The following is a 14463-nucleotide window of genomic DNA, read 5'->3' as shown; positions in this document are numbered from 1 at the left end:
TCACAAATGCAGAATATTTCTTAAATGTGATTCTAATTAACATAACTAATCATTTATGCTAACTTGTTGGATTGTACATACAAACAATCGCCCCTAAAGCATTTGTCAATAACTGTCCCTGTACCCTATTTCTGTTACAGTATCTTGGTTCTCGAGCCCCAGAACCAGTGAAGAAAAAAGTTTTAGAAATGATGTACAGCTGGACTGTGAGTTTACCAGAAGAGACAAAGATTTCGGATGCTTATCAGATGCTTAAGAAACAAGGTAACCTGATGTGCAGGGTCCTGATTTCTCATAATTGACGTACATATTTAGCTATGTCTCACAGCTGATATTTGTATGTTCAATGGACATATTGACATTTGTAGTTTCATGAGTGCTGTTAAAAGTAACGGTAAGGGAACGTGTATATGTGTAAAACAATAACGCTCTCTTGTGGGACTCGCAGTGTTGATGTTGTGGTTGTTAATACATAGGCTACATTGTTTATGTAACTGATCTGCATCTCTTTCCAGGTATTATTAAGCAGGATCCAGATCTTCCTGATGACAAGCCCTGTCCTCCTCCACCTCCTAGGCCCAAGAACGCCATCTTTGAGGATGAGGAGAAATCAAAGGTAGTTGAGATGCACTAATGCAGTTTAAATTGATGATTCATGTTCTACTGTGATTGAAACCTAAGTAGGATTCAGGAGTTCAACCTGACATATGTGACATGCAAAAAACTATTGCTAAGATGTTTTAAACTATAAGCCAGTGAAGTATTTTAAGATAAGTTCAGGTGTATTTTCTCTTAATGTTTTTTTTTTTCTGTCCTGTACTTTCTTCCTCCGATTCAATAGATGTTGTCCCGTCTTCTGAATAGCTCTCACCCTGAGGACCTGCGGGCAGCAAACAAACTCATCAAAGAAATGGTTCAGGAGGTGAGCAGATGTGTATTTGTATTAGGCATGTGCCGGTATCAAATTTTCATGCTGTGATTAATTGATTGAGCTTTTATCACGGTGTATGGTATTATCACGATATTTTAATTGCACAAAAGAGACGGATGGATTGGGGGGATGTAAAAAAAGAAACTTGCATCACAATTGGTGTAATTGTGATTGTCAAAACAGAATTTTAACAGAATTTTAACAGAAACTTTAGTGACAACATGTTACAATGTTTACATGCTACAATGACTGGTAGGCTACTGTTTGTATTATTGCTTAACACCATTTTCACGATTTCAGTTTAATTCTTGATTTGATTTCAATCTTGATTCAATATTGACTCATTTGGATAAATATTAGGTAAGCTACAGTAGATAGCCTACATGTTCATTTTTCTCAAGAAAAAATATATCTCACATAATGCTGTAAACATACAGAGAGCCCTATCAGCTTGTATTATTAAAGGTTAAAAATAACAAATTAAATATAATGCGGTTTTCATTATAATAACAATTATGTAATGACACAAGTAAAAATATAATAAATAGTGCACATATTTAGCAAAATACTCCTCTCTATAGCTATTTTTTCTAGTCAACTAAAGTGCTGGTCATTAAATGGCTTTCCTGAGGTAAATGTAACATTCTGTGACAAAATTGTTCTCCTGCAGTTTTATTGACCTCTTTCCGTGGTTGAAAAATACTGATTGATCGATATTATGTATGAGGCATATATACCTTTCGGTAAATTGTACTGTATCTTTAACTAAAAAGTAACAGATGTTACTAATGTTACTAATTTTTTTCATATCAAAGGTAACCTGCTCTGTCTAGTCTGTCGATGTCAGTGTCCTCTTTGCTCCCCAATTTTTCTCTGCTTGAAAAAATGGATGTGTGGCGTGAGAGTGTGTGGAAAGTGTCGATTGCGTGAGTTTTGGCAGCCCTGTTTTTTAGAAGGGGGCTAAAATCATCGGCAGCGTTCCTCCTTCCGCCATGTTTCTTCTCCATGTGAGGATTGTTTACATTAGACTATTATGCTGCTTATACATGTGGGGATTGTTTTACATCAGAGTGCGCAGCATATACGCAGTGTTTTTTTAAGCAGTTGATGGAAAATAAGCTAATGTGCGTTCTAAAAATCTAAATTCGGATCTATTATTTTTCACTGTATTTTGAAGTGCCCGCGATAACAATATTGTGCATATTCATTACCGCGATTTATCACATTACCGAATACCGGCACATGTCTACATGTAATTAATTAATAGCCTGATTTATGTTTCCATTAACCATGGTATAAATATTGGGGGGGTTGTAGTTGCTTGTTTTGGTTACTTACTGCTACTGCCAATTAACTCAAAATAATGAATTATCATTGTTAATAAATTATGACAATAATTGTCATACATTTAAGCGTGTCCTTTTTGTTCTTGAATTTTTTTTTATAAAATCACTTTCTTGAAAGATTGTAATAGATTAAAGCTCAATGTATACTTAAGTTTTGATGCGCTTGACCAATGCGCACAAGAAAGTTTCAGTCAGTCTACGCTCAGTGTCTAGGCTATTTCTCTCCGGAAGTTATCAATGATAAAAATGTCTTTGTTTTCTTTAAACTAGAGTTGTAGGTATCATTCAATCCCCTCACTTAAGCATTCGACAATATCTCCAGTAGTTTGTTGTTCTTCTGTCTTATCGGTTTCTTTTTTGACTACGAAACAATAGGCCTGGGCAGTGTTGCTACCTTGTGAACTAACTAATTAGTGTAAAAAAAAAACTCAAGACACATATGATTAGATGAGCGTACAGAGTATGCACGTTTAGACATCTGACTGCGCACACTAGGCTGATGATGAAATTGAGTCACGCGCACTTTACGCATACCCTAGAATATGCATTAAAAAAACGGAAGTATACTTTTGACCATTGGATTTATTTTTTAATGTTGAAAGAGTGTCTGTAGTTGCTGCTTTTTTTATTGCACAGTACCTATTTTGTGAGCTTTTGCATGAGCTCTGAGGATCTGCTGTGTAATGCATACAGTGTGTTTTCAGGATCAGAAGCGTATGGAGAAGGTGTCGAAAAGGGTGAATGCTATTCAGGAAGTAAAGGAGAGTGTTGGGCTTCTTTCACAACTACTGGGAGATTACAGCAAAGAGAGCAGCTCACAAAGCAATGAGGAGCTCATTAAGGTCAGTAACACACATGTCGGCAAAACAGCCTGTCACACCCCTTAAATTGCAGTGGTGGACTCAGAACTACTGTCACTTATCAGAGCAGCGAAGACATTTTTTTTTTATCTGTATTTTTTTTAATTCTGTATGGTCTTTGTTGTGTCGTTATAGGATCTGTACCAACGCTGTGAGAAAATGAGACCCACTCTGTTCAGACTGGCCAGTGATACTGAGGACAACGATGAAGCTCTCGGTGAGGCATACAGGTCCAAGGGCAAAATCAACAATTTCACAAATAGAGCCTATGAGTTGATGAATAGGGTACATTTCTGACACTGTCTTTGTTTATGTGTTTGTCTGCAGCTGAGATCTTACAGGCGAATGACAGCTTAACACAGGTGATCAATCTGTACAGGCAGCTAGTGAAAGGGGAAGAGGTGAATGGAGACACTGTCAATACAGCCAGACTCCCAGGTACAGCAATGACACCAGCTCAGTGATGTCTAAAAATGTTAAGCCTCATAGAAATAATCATAAAGGATTGTTGAGGGGGTACTTCACGGCTGGCAAAATTGGCTTTCAATAAAACTTGGCTGCCTATGCAGTAGAAAGGCAAAATATTGTTTTGGAATCTGTGTTACCTGACTAGAGAAAACAAAGAAAAAAGGCTGTTGTCTTCCTGTTTGCCAAATATGTAGAAAAGCAACACGGCACTGGTATGTTGCCGTCCAAGGCCACTCCCATCAGTCTGCTATGTATACGCTTGACTAGATTCAAATACTGCCTTTCTTTAGTAGGAAATACTTGTTAGTAAACTTTTGTCATAATAGTGTCAACTTGTTTTGTTCACTGGTGCAAGAATTCAAAGAGTAAAGGTTTATGGGAGCGGGCAACTTTCGGTTTCCATTGATAGGTCCAGTGTGTTATAGGCAGTGGCTAAAGGCTGCAAAGAATGGTAAATATGGAGAGAACGCTGCCACGAAAATCTGAAAAACCTCAGTGTTTGTAGTCAACATTTCAAACTGGATGGCTGCGAACACACTGTTTTATGCCAAACTGAAGGGAAAAAAACTGAAAGAAACTGTCATTCTGTCAGTTCTGCCCAACCCCCCAAAGCAAAATGCTGTACCGTACAGATAAGAAAGCTCTTGCCATAGTGTTCCATTTTTACTATAATGCTTAACCAAATGTTCTGTTAATAACACTCGGTTGATCCGACTGTCTGTGGTAGGGGCTACAAAAATGCGAAAGTATAATCTGTTTTCACGAAAGTCCTAGAGCTGTGAGAAGTGTGCTGGATGAACCTTTTTCATTAACATTTACTACTGATATTGTAACAATTCAAAGCAGCTTGAAAATCGGCACTAATGTGGGCATAATTTCATAGGTTTTTTCTAAAGTGTGATTGGATACTCTTGGTGTTCATAGGCAGCAGTACCGCTTTGTTGGACCTGACAGGACTGGACACATCCCTTTCAGCTCAGTCTTTCTCTGAATTTCCCTCTCAGACACCATCTTCACAGGAGCTGGGCTTCAGCCTTCTGGATGATGAGCTCATGTCCCTGGGTGAGACATCTTTGACGACATTTGTATTCTGTTGATATACTATGCCATGTATTCTGTTGATATTATATGGATTGTGAATTAAGGCATATAAAGGATTGCGTGAAAAGTAGGTGGACTGAACCCTAAAATGCATGATCCAGCAAAAAAAATATTAAATGAATGCATAAAAATGTCAAAATGACCTGTCCTGGATTCAGTGGTTTTCTTTTAAGAATTTTTTTTATTGTCAGTGTTATGAAATGCTTTAAGAAATGTTTAGAAAAAATACACATTAGGGCTGATCAATTTCTCAGAAAAATAATCACTGGTACAGCTGCCCCAATTTAAAGTGAAGTGTCGATTACAGTATTATATGTATATTTACTCCCATTGCATCCAAGGTTACTAATTACAATGTGTTTTGCACTGTTTAGCACAGTCTGTTAAGTGCATGAACACTGTGGCCAATTAGAGATTTGCAGAAGAGTCACTCCAGAGACGAAACCCTCTCAAAACGATCTTTGTTCAGCACAAGCTCACTGACTGAGTTCAGGCTGATTTATACTTCTGCGTCAGACCTAAGTAGACTTAGGGCTGGGTTAGGGCTGGACGATTTTGGCTAAAATCATAATCGTGATTAATCGAACAAGTTACCTCGATTACGATTATTGAACGATTATTCAAAAAAAATTCTTTCTCATGTGTCACTGGCAAGGCTTATACTGTAAATATGTTCACGGTTTTTTTTTTTTAATGAAAGAATGCATAATCCTATCTTTGTGATTCTAAAATAAGGAAACACACAGATAGCTTTTAATGCTTACTTATTTAATATTTCAAACAATTGAATCAAACAAAGCATACAATGCCTGAAATAAAAACGTATTATAAAAATGTGATTAAGTTTTAATGCAAAAAGAAAGTTTCCTAAAAATGTAGAAAATAGTTCTTTTGTAAACAAAATAAATTATTGTAAATATTGCCATCTTAAAAGTAAAATATAACTTGTATAAAACTAAAAAAACTAATCCTTTTCATATTGTGTAGCATTTGTAAATGCTTGTGTTATCGAAACCTGCTTTGTGGAATGGAGGCACGTGTTGCTGGGCGTTTGTCAGTCTCTCTCTTTTTTCGCGTGTTTCTTTGGTACAAGAGGCTCCTGTTGCTGAGTTGACTCAGTGTTTGAGTTCCCTTTCACACAGAGATTCCAGAAAATACACGGATAAAGTGGCCCCATCTCGGGACCAGTGAGATTCGTTGAGATTAATGAATCTATTTATTTATTAATTTATCTGAGGTGCCGGAACACAGTTCTGGATCGTTCCGGCCCACTTTAACCCCTGAATATACACAACAAGCTTACGATACATCTTAAGGTTTTCTTTTAGTTGAAAACGTTAAACATTATGTGTAATCAAAAAATATAAAGAACAAAAGCATTTAAGCATAAGCAGTGCGAACGTAAAAAACGCGAATGAAACAGACCACGCCACTTATCGTACAGAACGCAGGTATACACTCGAGTCAGCATAATATTTATCTTGTTTATAATGTTTTACTTTCATGTTGAGAAAAATAATAGTATCCGAGGTTGCTGTGGCCACTGACTGTGTACGAGGTTTCTTTGACAACAGTGTATAAGTTGGAAGCATTAATAAGTTGATATATAAGGAAATGGTTGGGAGTTCCACGCTGCCTCAGCAGAGTGGGACTTTATAGTAAAGGAATATTGCAGCTTCCAGTCTCTGCTTTAACCGAGGAGTTTAAGTGCACCAAGGTCAGACTGGAAATTACCTTAGTAGAGTCACGCGACAAATGTGTAAGGAAGGCAGCACTTGTGTTAAAAACTGGTAGAAAGTGGTCAGCAAAGAAATCTGTGGAAGAGGCAAAGGCTGACCTTCAAATTGGTGATATCGTGGGACAGGTACAGCATGGAAGAGGGGGTTTTGGGCTCAGTTTAGCTCCTCCTAAATGGCACAAGGCAGCCCCAGCTCAAAGGAGGAAGCTCGTAGTCAACAAGGTGTGAAAGCAGGAGGAGAGGATGAGGTGTATAAAGGCCATTTCCAAGGCCAAGCAGGGAGAGTGGATGAGATTGGGAGAGTATGGAACAACGCAAAATGGGCTGGCAAGACCATTGGTCAATGGAAGAGAGTAGGATCAGTTTCCTTATCAGGTCAACATATGATGTTCTCCCATCACCACAGAACCTAAACCTCTGGGTAGGAGAGGATCCCTCTTGTCCTTTGTGTTCATCACCTGCCACATTAAGGCACATTTTGACAGGATGTAAGGTGGCTCTTAGCCAAGGTCGGTTTACTTGGCGTCATGACCAAGTACTCCGATGTTTGGCTTTAACCAAGAAAAGGTATTAAAACCCATTCTCGCTCAGGACAACTGGAAGCTGCTAGGGACTGGAAAATGCTGGCTGATCTTGATCAACGGCTTATTTTTCCATCTGAGATTGCCACCACTAACCTCAGACCATCTGGATCAGCACGCATTGTTCAACTGATAGAGTTAACAGTGCCATGGGAGGATGCTGTAGATGAGGCATATGAGAGGAAGAAACTGCGGTATGCTCATCTGGCCACTGAAAAAGAACAGCGAGGATGGAGAGTCCGGGTTTATCCTGTGGAAGTGGGTTGTCACGATTTGTGGCACACTCCACAACCCGGTTCCTCAGAGACGTCGGATTCAGTGGCCAATAGTTGCGTCGCACAGTAAAGAACTTATCTGAAGCACCAGAGAGGAGCAGCAACTGGCTGTGGTTGAGACTGAAAGAGTCTGGCTGGCTGTGTACAGGCCGCCATGCTATGGTTGCGAAAAATTCTTGAAAATTTGAAGAGTCTGTTGGTTTATTTGTATAGTTTGCATAGTAATTACAGTTATTACGTTCCTGTGTATTTTGCGTGAATGAGGATTGGTGTTTGGACAGATATTGTGTTTTTGCGGTAGTATGCCATACAGAACCGTTGCCACTGACCGCTTTAACGTCCGCAGTGGGGCTCGACAGCCTTAGTCAAACGGGTTGGCGCGTATGGTCGGGTTGTGGTGAGGTTGTGAGAGATTGTGGTTAGGTCACATGTGAACTACGAAGAATGAGCAACCTCTGCAGCAGGAGGGATGTAAAGGTCAGTAAGCTGGGCTGAGTTGAGTGGGGGACGGAGGGGGGTGACTCTGGGACGCCAGAGTCACTGTCGAGCCCTCTTGAGGTGTCGTGGGCTAGTCGACGAAACACTGAGGATGGAAGGTGCCCACTTGAAGACCCTAGAGATGTCCCCTACTCTGCTCAATCCAGAAGGTTGTCATGAGGGGACCGCACTGTGGTTGCAGCCATTGTTTGTGCAAATACACTGCAGCTATTAACACCAGACAGAAGGAGATTCACATCACCATTTGGAAAGAAGTATAAATGGATGGAGAAGCATAGGTTACTGTAAAGCTACGTCTTAGTTGGTGCTTATCTTGGCGAAAGCCGAGTACAAATCAGCATGAAGTTTTAACATCTACTCTCGTGTAATGGAAATCAGAATCCACATGCTCGAGTAGAAAACGCACTGCCGCTGACAGACATTGCAGGGACACAGTGACAGATAACGAAGTTTCTAACAGCAATTTGCGTTTTCTGTTATTGAACCTGTTTTCCTTGATGAAACTTAAAGGAAGCATATGTCTCAATCATTTTGCTATCAGTTAAGTTATCATCTCGCTCACTCGGGTACAGCGGGGTTTGCCTGTCGTGAATGCAGTGGTGGACAGCTGTCTTTCCTCATTCGACTGCTATTTGGATTTCAGGTGATTTCTCATTGTGATGGTCATATTATAATAACTCGATATCATTAATTAATTTGATTAAAAGTAATTCCATTTTGTAAGATCATTTTCATCCAAGTAATTCCAAACCTCGCGAGGCAGACGACAACATTATGTGATCAAATGCAATCAACACACTCCACAGCGCCACCCAGTGCATTTAATTATAACTGCAAGTTAATGCTCGGGATTTATCATAGATTCACTGCATTTACGGCCAGCAAAGCAACATAGTAAAATTCGAATAGTATTTTATTTTTTCGAATAATAATTACAGATCGAATATTCGTGCACACCCCTAATGACACTCTGCTCTGGTGCATAAAGTCAAGCACTCCATGGTTATCACAGGTAAACTGTCTGACCAGTCAGGTGTTTGTCATGAGAAGTGTACCTCAAAGACCTATGGTTTGAATACAGTTATAAGAGTTGATGTTACAAATACATCTTTTAAAAAAGGTCTTAAAAGGTATTGAATTTAATTCCATGATTTCTGTATACCCTGTGTAAACTGATTTTACGTAGAAAGCTAATTCAGCAGAAACTTTGCACAGTAAACAGTAAGTGCAGTGACAAGACCATGTGTGGCATAACATGCTCATGTTTGTAACTCTTGTTTCAGGCTTGACTGAAGTCAATTCACCTTCCCAATATGGAGATGCTATGACATGGAATACTTTTCAGGTGGGCATGAGTTGACTAATTTATCAAGATTTGTTTTCAAATTGTTGTTGTAAGACCGTACACAAACAGTATGGAATTATTTATCTTACCTGCAGGTATTATTACATGTCAGTAATCTCTTTTGGTGGAACCCCCAAACTCTAGCCTGTTTTAATTACGATTTTAACCTTAAAGGCTAAATCTATGTAAGGTTTGTTGATCAAAATATTCAAAAAACACTTGAACGATTGTTATATATTGTACTTAATGTTTCTAAGAATGTTTAAATTCAGAGAAATAAGCAGTTTTAACCAGGACATAGGCGTCGCCTATTAATGACATCATACCTGCGTTACCCTCCATTTCCGGTTATATTTTGTAGAAACCATGGAAACACAAAAGACGCTTTCATATATTATGTTTTATTAGACAGGTGAACAACTGGTTGGATATTTTCATCGACAGAAAACTTATTATTGTTATACAGCTCAACACAGTTAGTCTTTTTGTTTAAATCTCGTTTTCTCGATTTACCGCAAGTACCATATTTACCATACCTAATATCGCTCTAGCTCACTGCAATGTGCAACAAGTGTCTCATATAGTAGCCGCTGAGCAAACGCACAGAGTAGTATTATAAAAACTTTCAACACTCAAATGTATCTAATATGATAAAACAGCACTGTGTTACCCCACATACTCATGACCTGAAGAAGCAGAAGCGGCGTCTGCAGCATAATAAAAGCTCCACTGCTCTCGAGCTGTGCCGTGCTTGTCTTATTTAGCAATCGCTCCAGCGGCCTCGTTCCACTCCAACGGCTTTCGGAATGTTAATAAATTTTTTATAAAATACCGGTTAGCCATGAATATGATTTCAGCCTGAATTCCGTTGTATTCTCCACCGGCTGTAGAGGTTAAGATAACAACTCCCATGATTTCGCGAAAAAAGTGTGCCATTAAAATATTTTGTGCAGTGATACTGGAAGATTTTTTTTTACTTTTGCTTTTTTTTTTTTTTATTAAATTTGAATATTTTAAAATATATATATTTGATTGTTTGCCCATAGTATTAAATTAACATCAGCAGTATTACAACAGGATGTTTTTGCCCCTTCCTACCCCTAGTATCTGTAGTGTGCTGTGAATTGGCCTTTTTTTGTCTGTTTTTTGTCTGCAGAGCAAATGCGCTCTGCTGGCACTGACGTTGCAACAACATATAGAATGCAGTTTGATAAGAGCCTACCTTAAGAGTGAATAGTCAACAACCCACCACTATTTTATTATGAAAATCCCTAGTCTGTTGATGACTTGGGTAAATGTTATTTACCCAATATGTTATATACCCTGCTTACCATAACACTTCAAGGTTTTGTTTAGTCATCAGATTCTGTGGACACTCCCGTTGCGCATGTCCCCGCAGTGCTGTTGCCAGTGGCAAGTGCTACCAAGACACCTGTAACTGTGCCTGTGACATCCACTAAATCCTTAGACGAGTTAGACCTGTTGGGTAAGACCTTGATGCAGCAGTCTCTACCCCCAGAAAATCTTCAGGTCAAATGGTAAATTTATACTTGTTTCCATTTTTCCATTAATTTAGTTAAACATTAAAACAGTTGGGTGAAATGTATGGGACCCCATACTTAACTACATGTCACATCACTTTCACTTAAGAATTGTTGCTCTTAAGGCCTTTAAAATGTATAATTGGAAAATGTTTGCTTGTTAATGAATGCAAAGATTATGGAAAACCTTCAGATTACTGGTGATATTCATGGTTTAAAAATACATTAGGCTATATCAGTGCAACAGATATACATTGAAACTTTTTCAACAGGGACAAGCTTCAGTCTCAGTACAAACCCACACTACGAGACCTTCAGATCAAGTCTGGAAACAACTCTGCTACAACCCCCAGCCCTGTGTTGGCCTTTTCCTCTGAGCCAGGAGCTCTGCTGAATTCACAGCTCACAGTAGGCATCACTCCAGCCTCTACCCCTCAGGATGACATCTCATTGGTGAATCTGACTGTGCCCATGGAGTCTATCAAACCTAGTAAGACTTAGGGCAGACTGTTTTAAAAGTAGTAGTTTACCTAATTTTTTTTACTTTTTTATCACTCATGTCATTTCAAAACATGTAAATAAAATCAGAACATTTTAAAGAATTTGGCTGATTGTTCTTTTCCATGCAATTACAACCGGTTTCCTGAAGGTCTTTAAAAAACCTTAAAATTACTGAAATTTAGTTTCAGAATTTAAGACTGTAGAAAGTCTTGAGTATCTTAAATCTTATTTAAAAAACAGATAGTTTGCAAACGTCTTAGATTTGGTTAAGGACAGACAGGAGACAATTCACATAAATTCATATCACAGAGTTAAAGGAATAGTCCACTTACAAATTAAAATTTGTAATCGTTTACTCACCCTCAAGTTGTTTCAAACCTGTACATATATTCTTCAAAATATGTCTGTACAGACATCTTTTGTGTTCAGCAGAAAAAAAAATTAATACAGGTTTTAAACAACTTGAGAATGAGTAAATGATGACAGAATTTCTGATTTTAAGTGAACAATTCCTTTAAGTTGGCTATTAGCAGAATGTTCTCCTGCCCAAAATGTGTTGTATTATATCTTAATGTTTTTTTTCTCTAGTTAAAGCCTGCTTTACTAAGTTAACAATTTTGCGAGTCTGATTTATTTGAGTAATCCGTTCTGTAAAGTAAACCTTTAAAATGATTTGTGACTTAGTCACATAATCTGTTTGTTAGGAACAAAAAATGAACAATCATTATCCAACGAAAGCATTACGTCTGCCCCTCTTTGTGGTGTGTTCATGACAGAAGTAGAGGTGAGCGAACTGTTCTATTGTTCGCTCAATCAGCAGCATGAAATAAAGGAGAATTATTAATTATCAAGTTCCTCACAAAGCTGTTGTATTCCTTCAGCACACTAGTCATATGGACTTCTTTTATGGTGCTTTTGACGCTAGAAAGCCTCAGTCCGCATGGGAACTAATTGTATGGAAAAGAGTGACTAGTACAGTTTTTAAAGATGTCTTGTGTATTCCATGGAAGAAATAAAATCATATGGTTTGGAATTACATGAGCTTGAGTAAATGTTTAGCTGTCTGTAGTGTATTGTGTAAATTGTGGTGATGTTGTGGAGGCTTTTTCTTTTTGTTGTTTGTTTTAAAGTGAGGATTCCGTTGACCCATTTGTTGTATTCCTGTGTTTTATTGCTGTTTAGAATAACAATTCAATTGAAGATTTATTTAAAGATTCCTTTTTCTCTGTCTGACCTCACAGGTAGCTTGTTACCCGTGACAATCTTTGATAAACACAGCCTGCGAGTTTTGTTCCATTTTGCAAGAGACTCTCCACCAGCCCGGCCAGATGTTTTAGTGGTGATAATCTCCATGTTGTCGTCTGCCCCGTTGCCCATCACAAATGTACGATTCCAGTCTGCTGTTCCTAAGGTAACTCTATCTATACATGTTTCTTCAGTAAATCTCTAATGAATTTTGTATTAAAGCTGTATATTCTATGCATGTGCAGACTATGAGAGTGAGGTTGCAGCCACCATCGGGATCAGATTTACCTGCCTTCAACCCTTTATTGCCCCCTGCCGCCATAACACAGGTCCTGCTTTTAGCCAATCCTCACAAGGTAAATAAACTGATAGAATCAGAGAATATAATGCAACAGTATATATTGGATGCAGAAATAAGGCTTTCAGTATGTACACAAAATGACACATTTTGGAGCACTAGATGGATGTTGCACCATATGTTGTTAATTCCTTGGGACAAGAGATAACCTGCCCAAATAGCCAAATCTACTGGAAATAGAGAATAGAGAACAATTCCTTTGGCTAGCCTTTACATTATATGATCACACTCAAATGCTTTTAAAAAATTCAAGACAAAAGAAAACACGCTGTCTGTGAATGTCGAGTTTCTTTCACGCTTGTACGAACAATAACACACAGTTATGCCAAAATTTCAGTTTTGTGAGTGTCCTCATAAGAGCAGTCTTAAATGAGTTAAATAAATTCTTAAAGAGTTGTGAGAAATTGTGACACATGTGAGATTCGAGTGCAGCACAGCAGATCTTAAAGTGACAGCAGCCACTAATAATAATACTGTCTGTCATTAATGTTAATCAAAGAACAAAGGTAACAGAAAATTACTCACTGCTCTTGACTAAAGAACTTTTCATTGATTATTTATGCAGTGCAGACTGTTTGATAACTTTAATTTCTGTGTAGGCACAGGTAAATATGACATTTATTATGGGTTTATGTGAGGATTGTTTTAAGTTCACCTAACATTCTTTAGGCTTATCAAATATAACAAGTTTTAATATAAGAAAAATTGATAGCTTTCAATTACACTAATGTTGAATGGCTGTAATTAATGTTTAAAAATGGGGTAAAAATCAATTTCATCGAGACATCAGTAGCTGTTATTAGTGGATACTGGCCTTCATTCATAAAAAGATCCCATTAAACAAGTATTTAAATTATAATGATTTATGTTGTTTCTACATTAATTTGGATATTAACTGTGAAATTATTACATTATAAAGTTTTTTTTTTTAAATATACAAATTTAAGTGTTTAAATAGTTATTTTTTTAATCGATTGACAGAACTAATAAATAATATAAAACACAAATTTACCTAATTTATATCATTTCGTTTCATTTTAAAAACTCTCTATATTTTAATATGTTTTAATCAAGTAATGATTATTAATTTTTTTTTAAAGTACAAACTAGAACCAGTGAAGTAAATGTTAAAGCAGAAATAAAAAAGCTGCAAACTGCTTCTCTCATTCAAACTCGCTCTCTCGCGTGCTGTTGGATTTGGGCAAGTAGTGCCTCAGCGAGTGTATATCAGATGTACTCAAGAAATCAGAGTGCATTGTGGGTACAAAACAGTGAACGAATGTAGGGAATGTAGTTTTTCACTCAGTATTCGGACGCCTCTACAAAATGGCCGACACCCGATATAGTGCACTATATGGTGGATAGGGAACGGTTTCGGACACAGCAACAAAACGCTTGCCGTTTTATAAACTGCTTTAAGCCCCATTCTCAAGTTCCCAGTGCTGTCGCTCTAATGTTATTGGTAGACTGCACGTCTGGCCATATCTATACAGGGCTCGCAAAATTTCAAAATCGCTGGTAGCCGTTCAGGCAAGCATTCTTCAGATTTTGGTAGACCGAAATGAATTTTACTAGCCCAAATAAAAAGACAATTTTCAATGTAATAAATTGGTTAGGAGTCAAATCATCAATCAAAAACTTTCATCAAAACACAAATATCAACAAGTGAGCAGCT

The 14463-nt window shown here is 37.8% G+C and overlaps 1 protein-coding gene across 1 annotated transcript in view; it reads left to right on the top strand.

Annotated features, from left to right (window-relative positions):
- gga1 (golgi-associated, gamma adaptin ear containing, ARF binding protein 1) overlaps positions 1-14463 on the top strand; it is a 51392-nt gene that overhangs the window by 30531 nt on the left and 6398 nt on the right. Inside the window, exons 5-16 of the mRNA XM_077199074.1 lie at positions 141-264; positions 516-616; positions 842-922; positions 2982-3119; positions 3273-3354; positions 3465-3575; positions 4530-4667; positions 9082-9143; positions 10500-10681; positions 10957-11174; positions 12427-12596; positions 12676-12786. Of these exons, the coding sequence (XP_077055189.1) occupies positions 141-264; positions 516-616; positions 842-922; positions 2982-3119; positions 3273-3354; positions 3465-3575; positions 4530-4667; positions 9082-9143; positions 10500-10681; positions 10957-11174; positions 12427-12596; positions 12676-12786 (1518 nt within the window). The remainder of the gene's footprint in view (positions 1-140; positions 265-515; positions 617-841; positions 923-2981; positions 3120-3272; positions 3355-3464; positions 3576-4529; positions 4668-9081; positions 9144-10499; positions 10682-10956; positions 11175-12426; positions 12597-12675; positions 12787-14463) is intronic.

This window comes from Siphateles boraxobius, unplaced genomic scaffold (assembly GCF_051911475.1).
Source record: "Siphateles boraxobius isolate OS27281-9 unplaced genomic scaffold, OSU_SipBor_1 41, whole genome shotgun sequence".
In the NCBI taxonomy this organism is placed as follows: domain Eukaryota; kingdom Metazoa; phylum Chordata; class Actinopteri; order Cypriniformes; family Leuciscidae; genus Siphateles; species Siphateles boraxobius.
The sequence above is the reverse complement of the archived record's forward strand: the minus strand, read 5'-3'. Positions and strand labels throughout refer to the sequence as shown.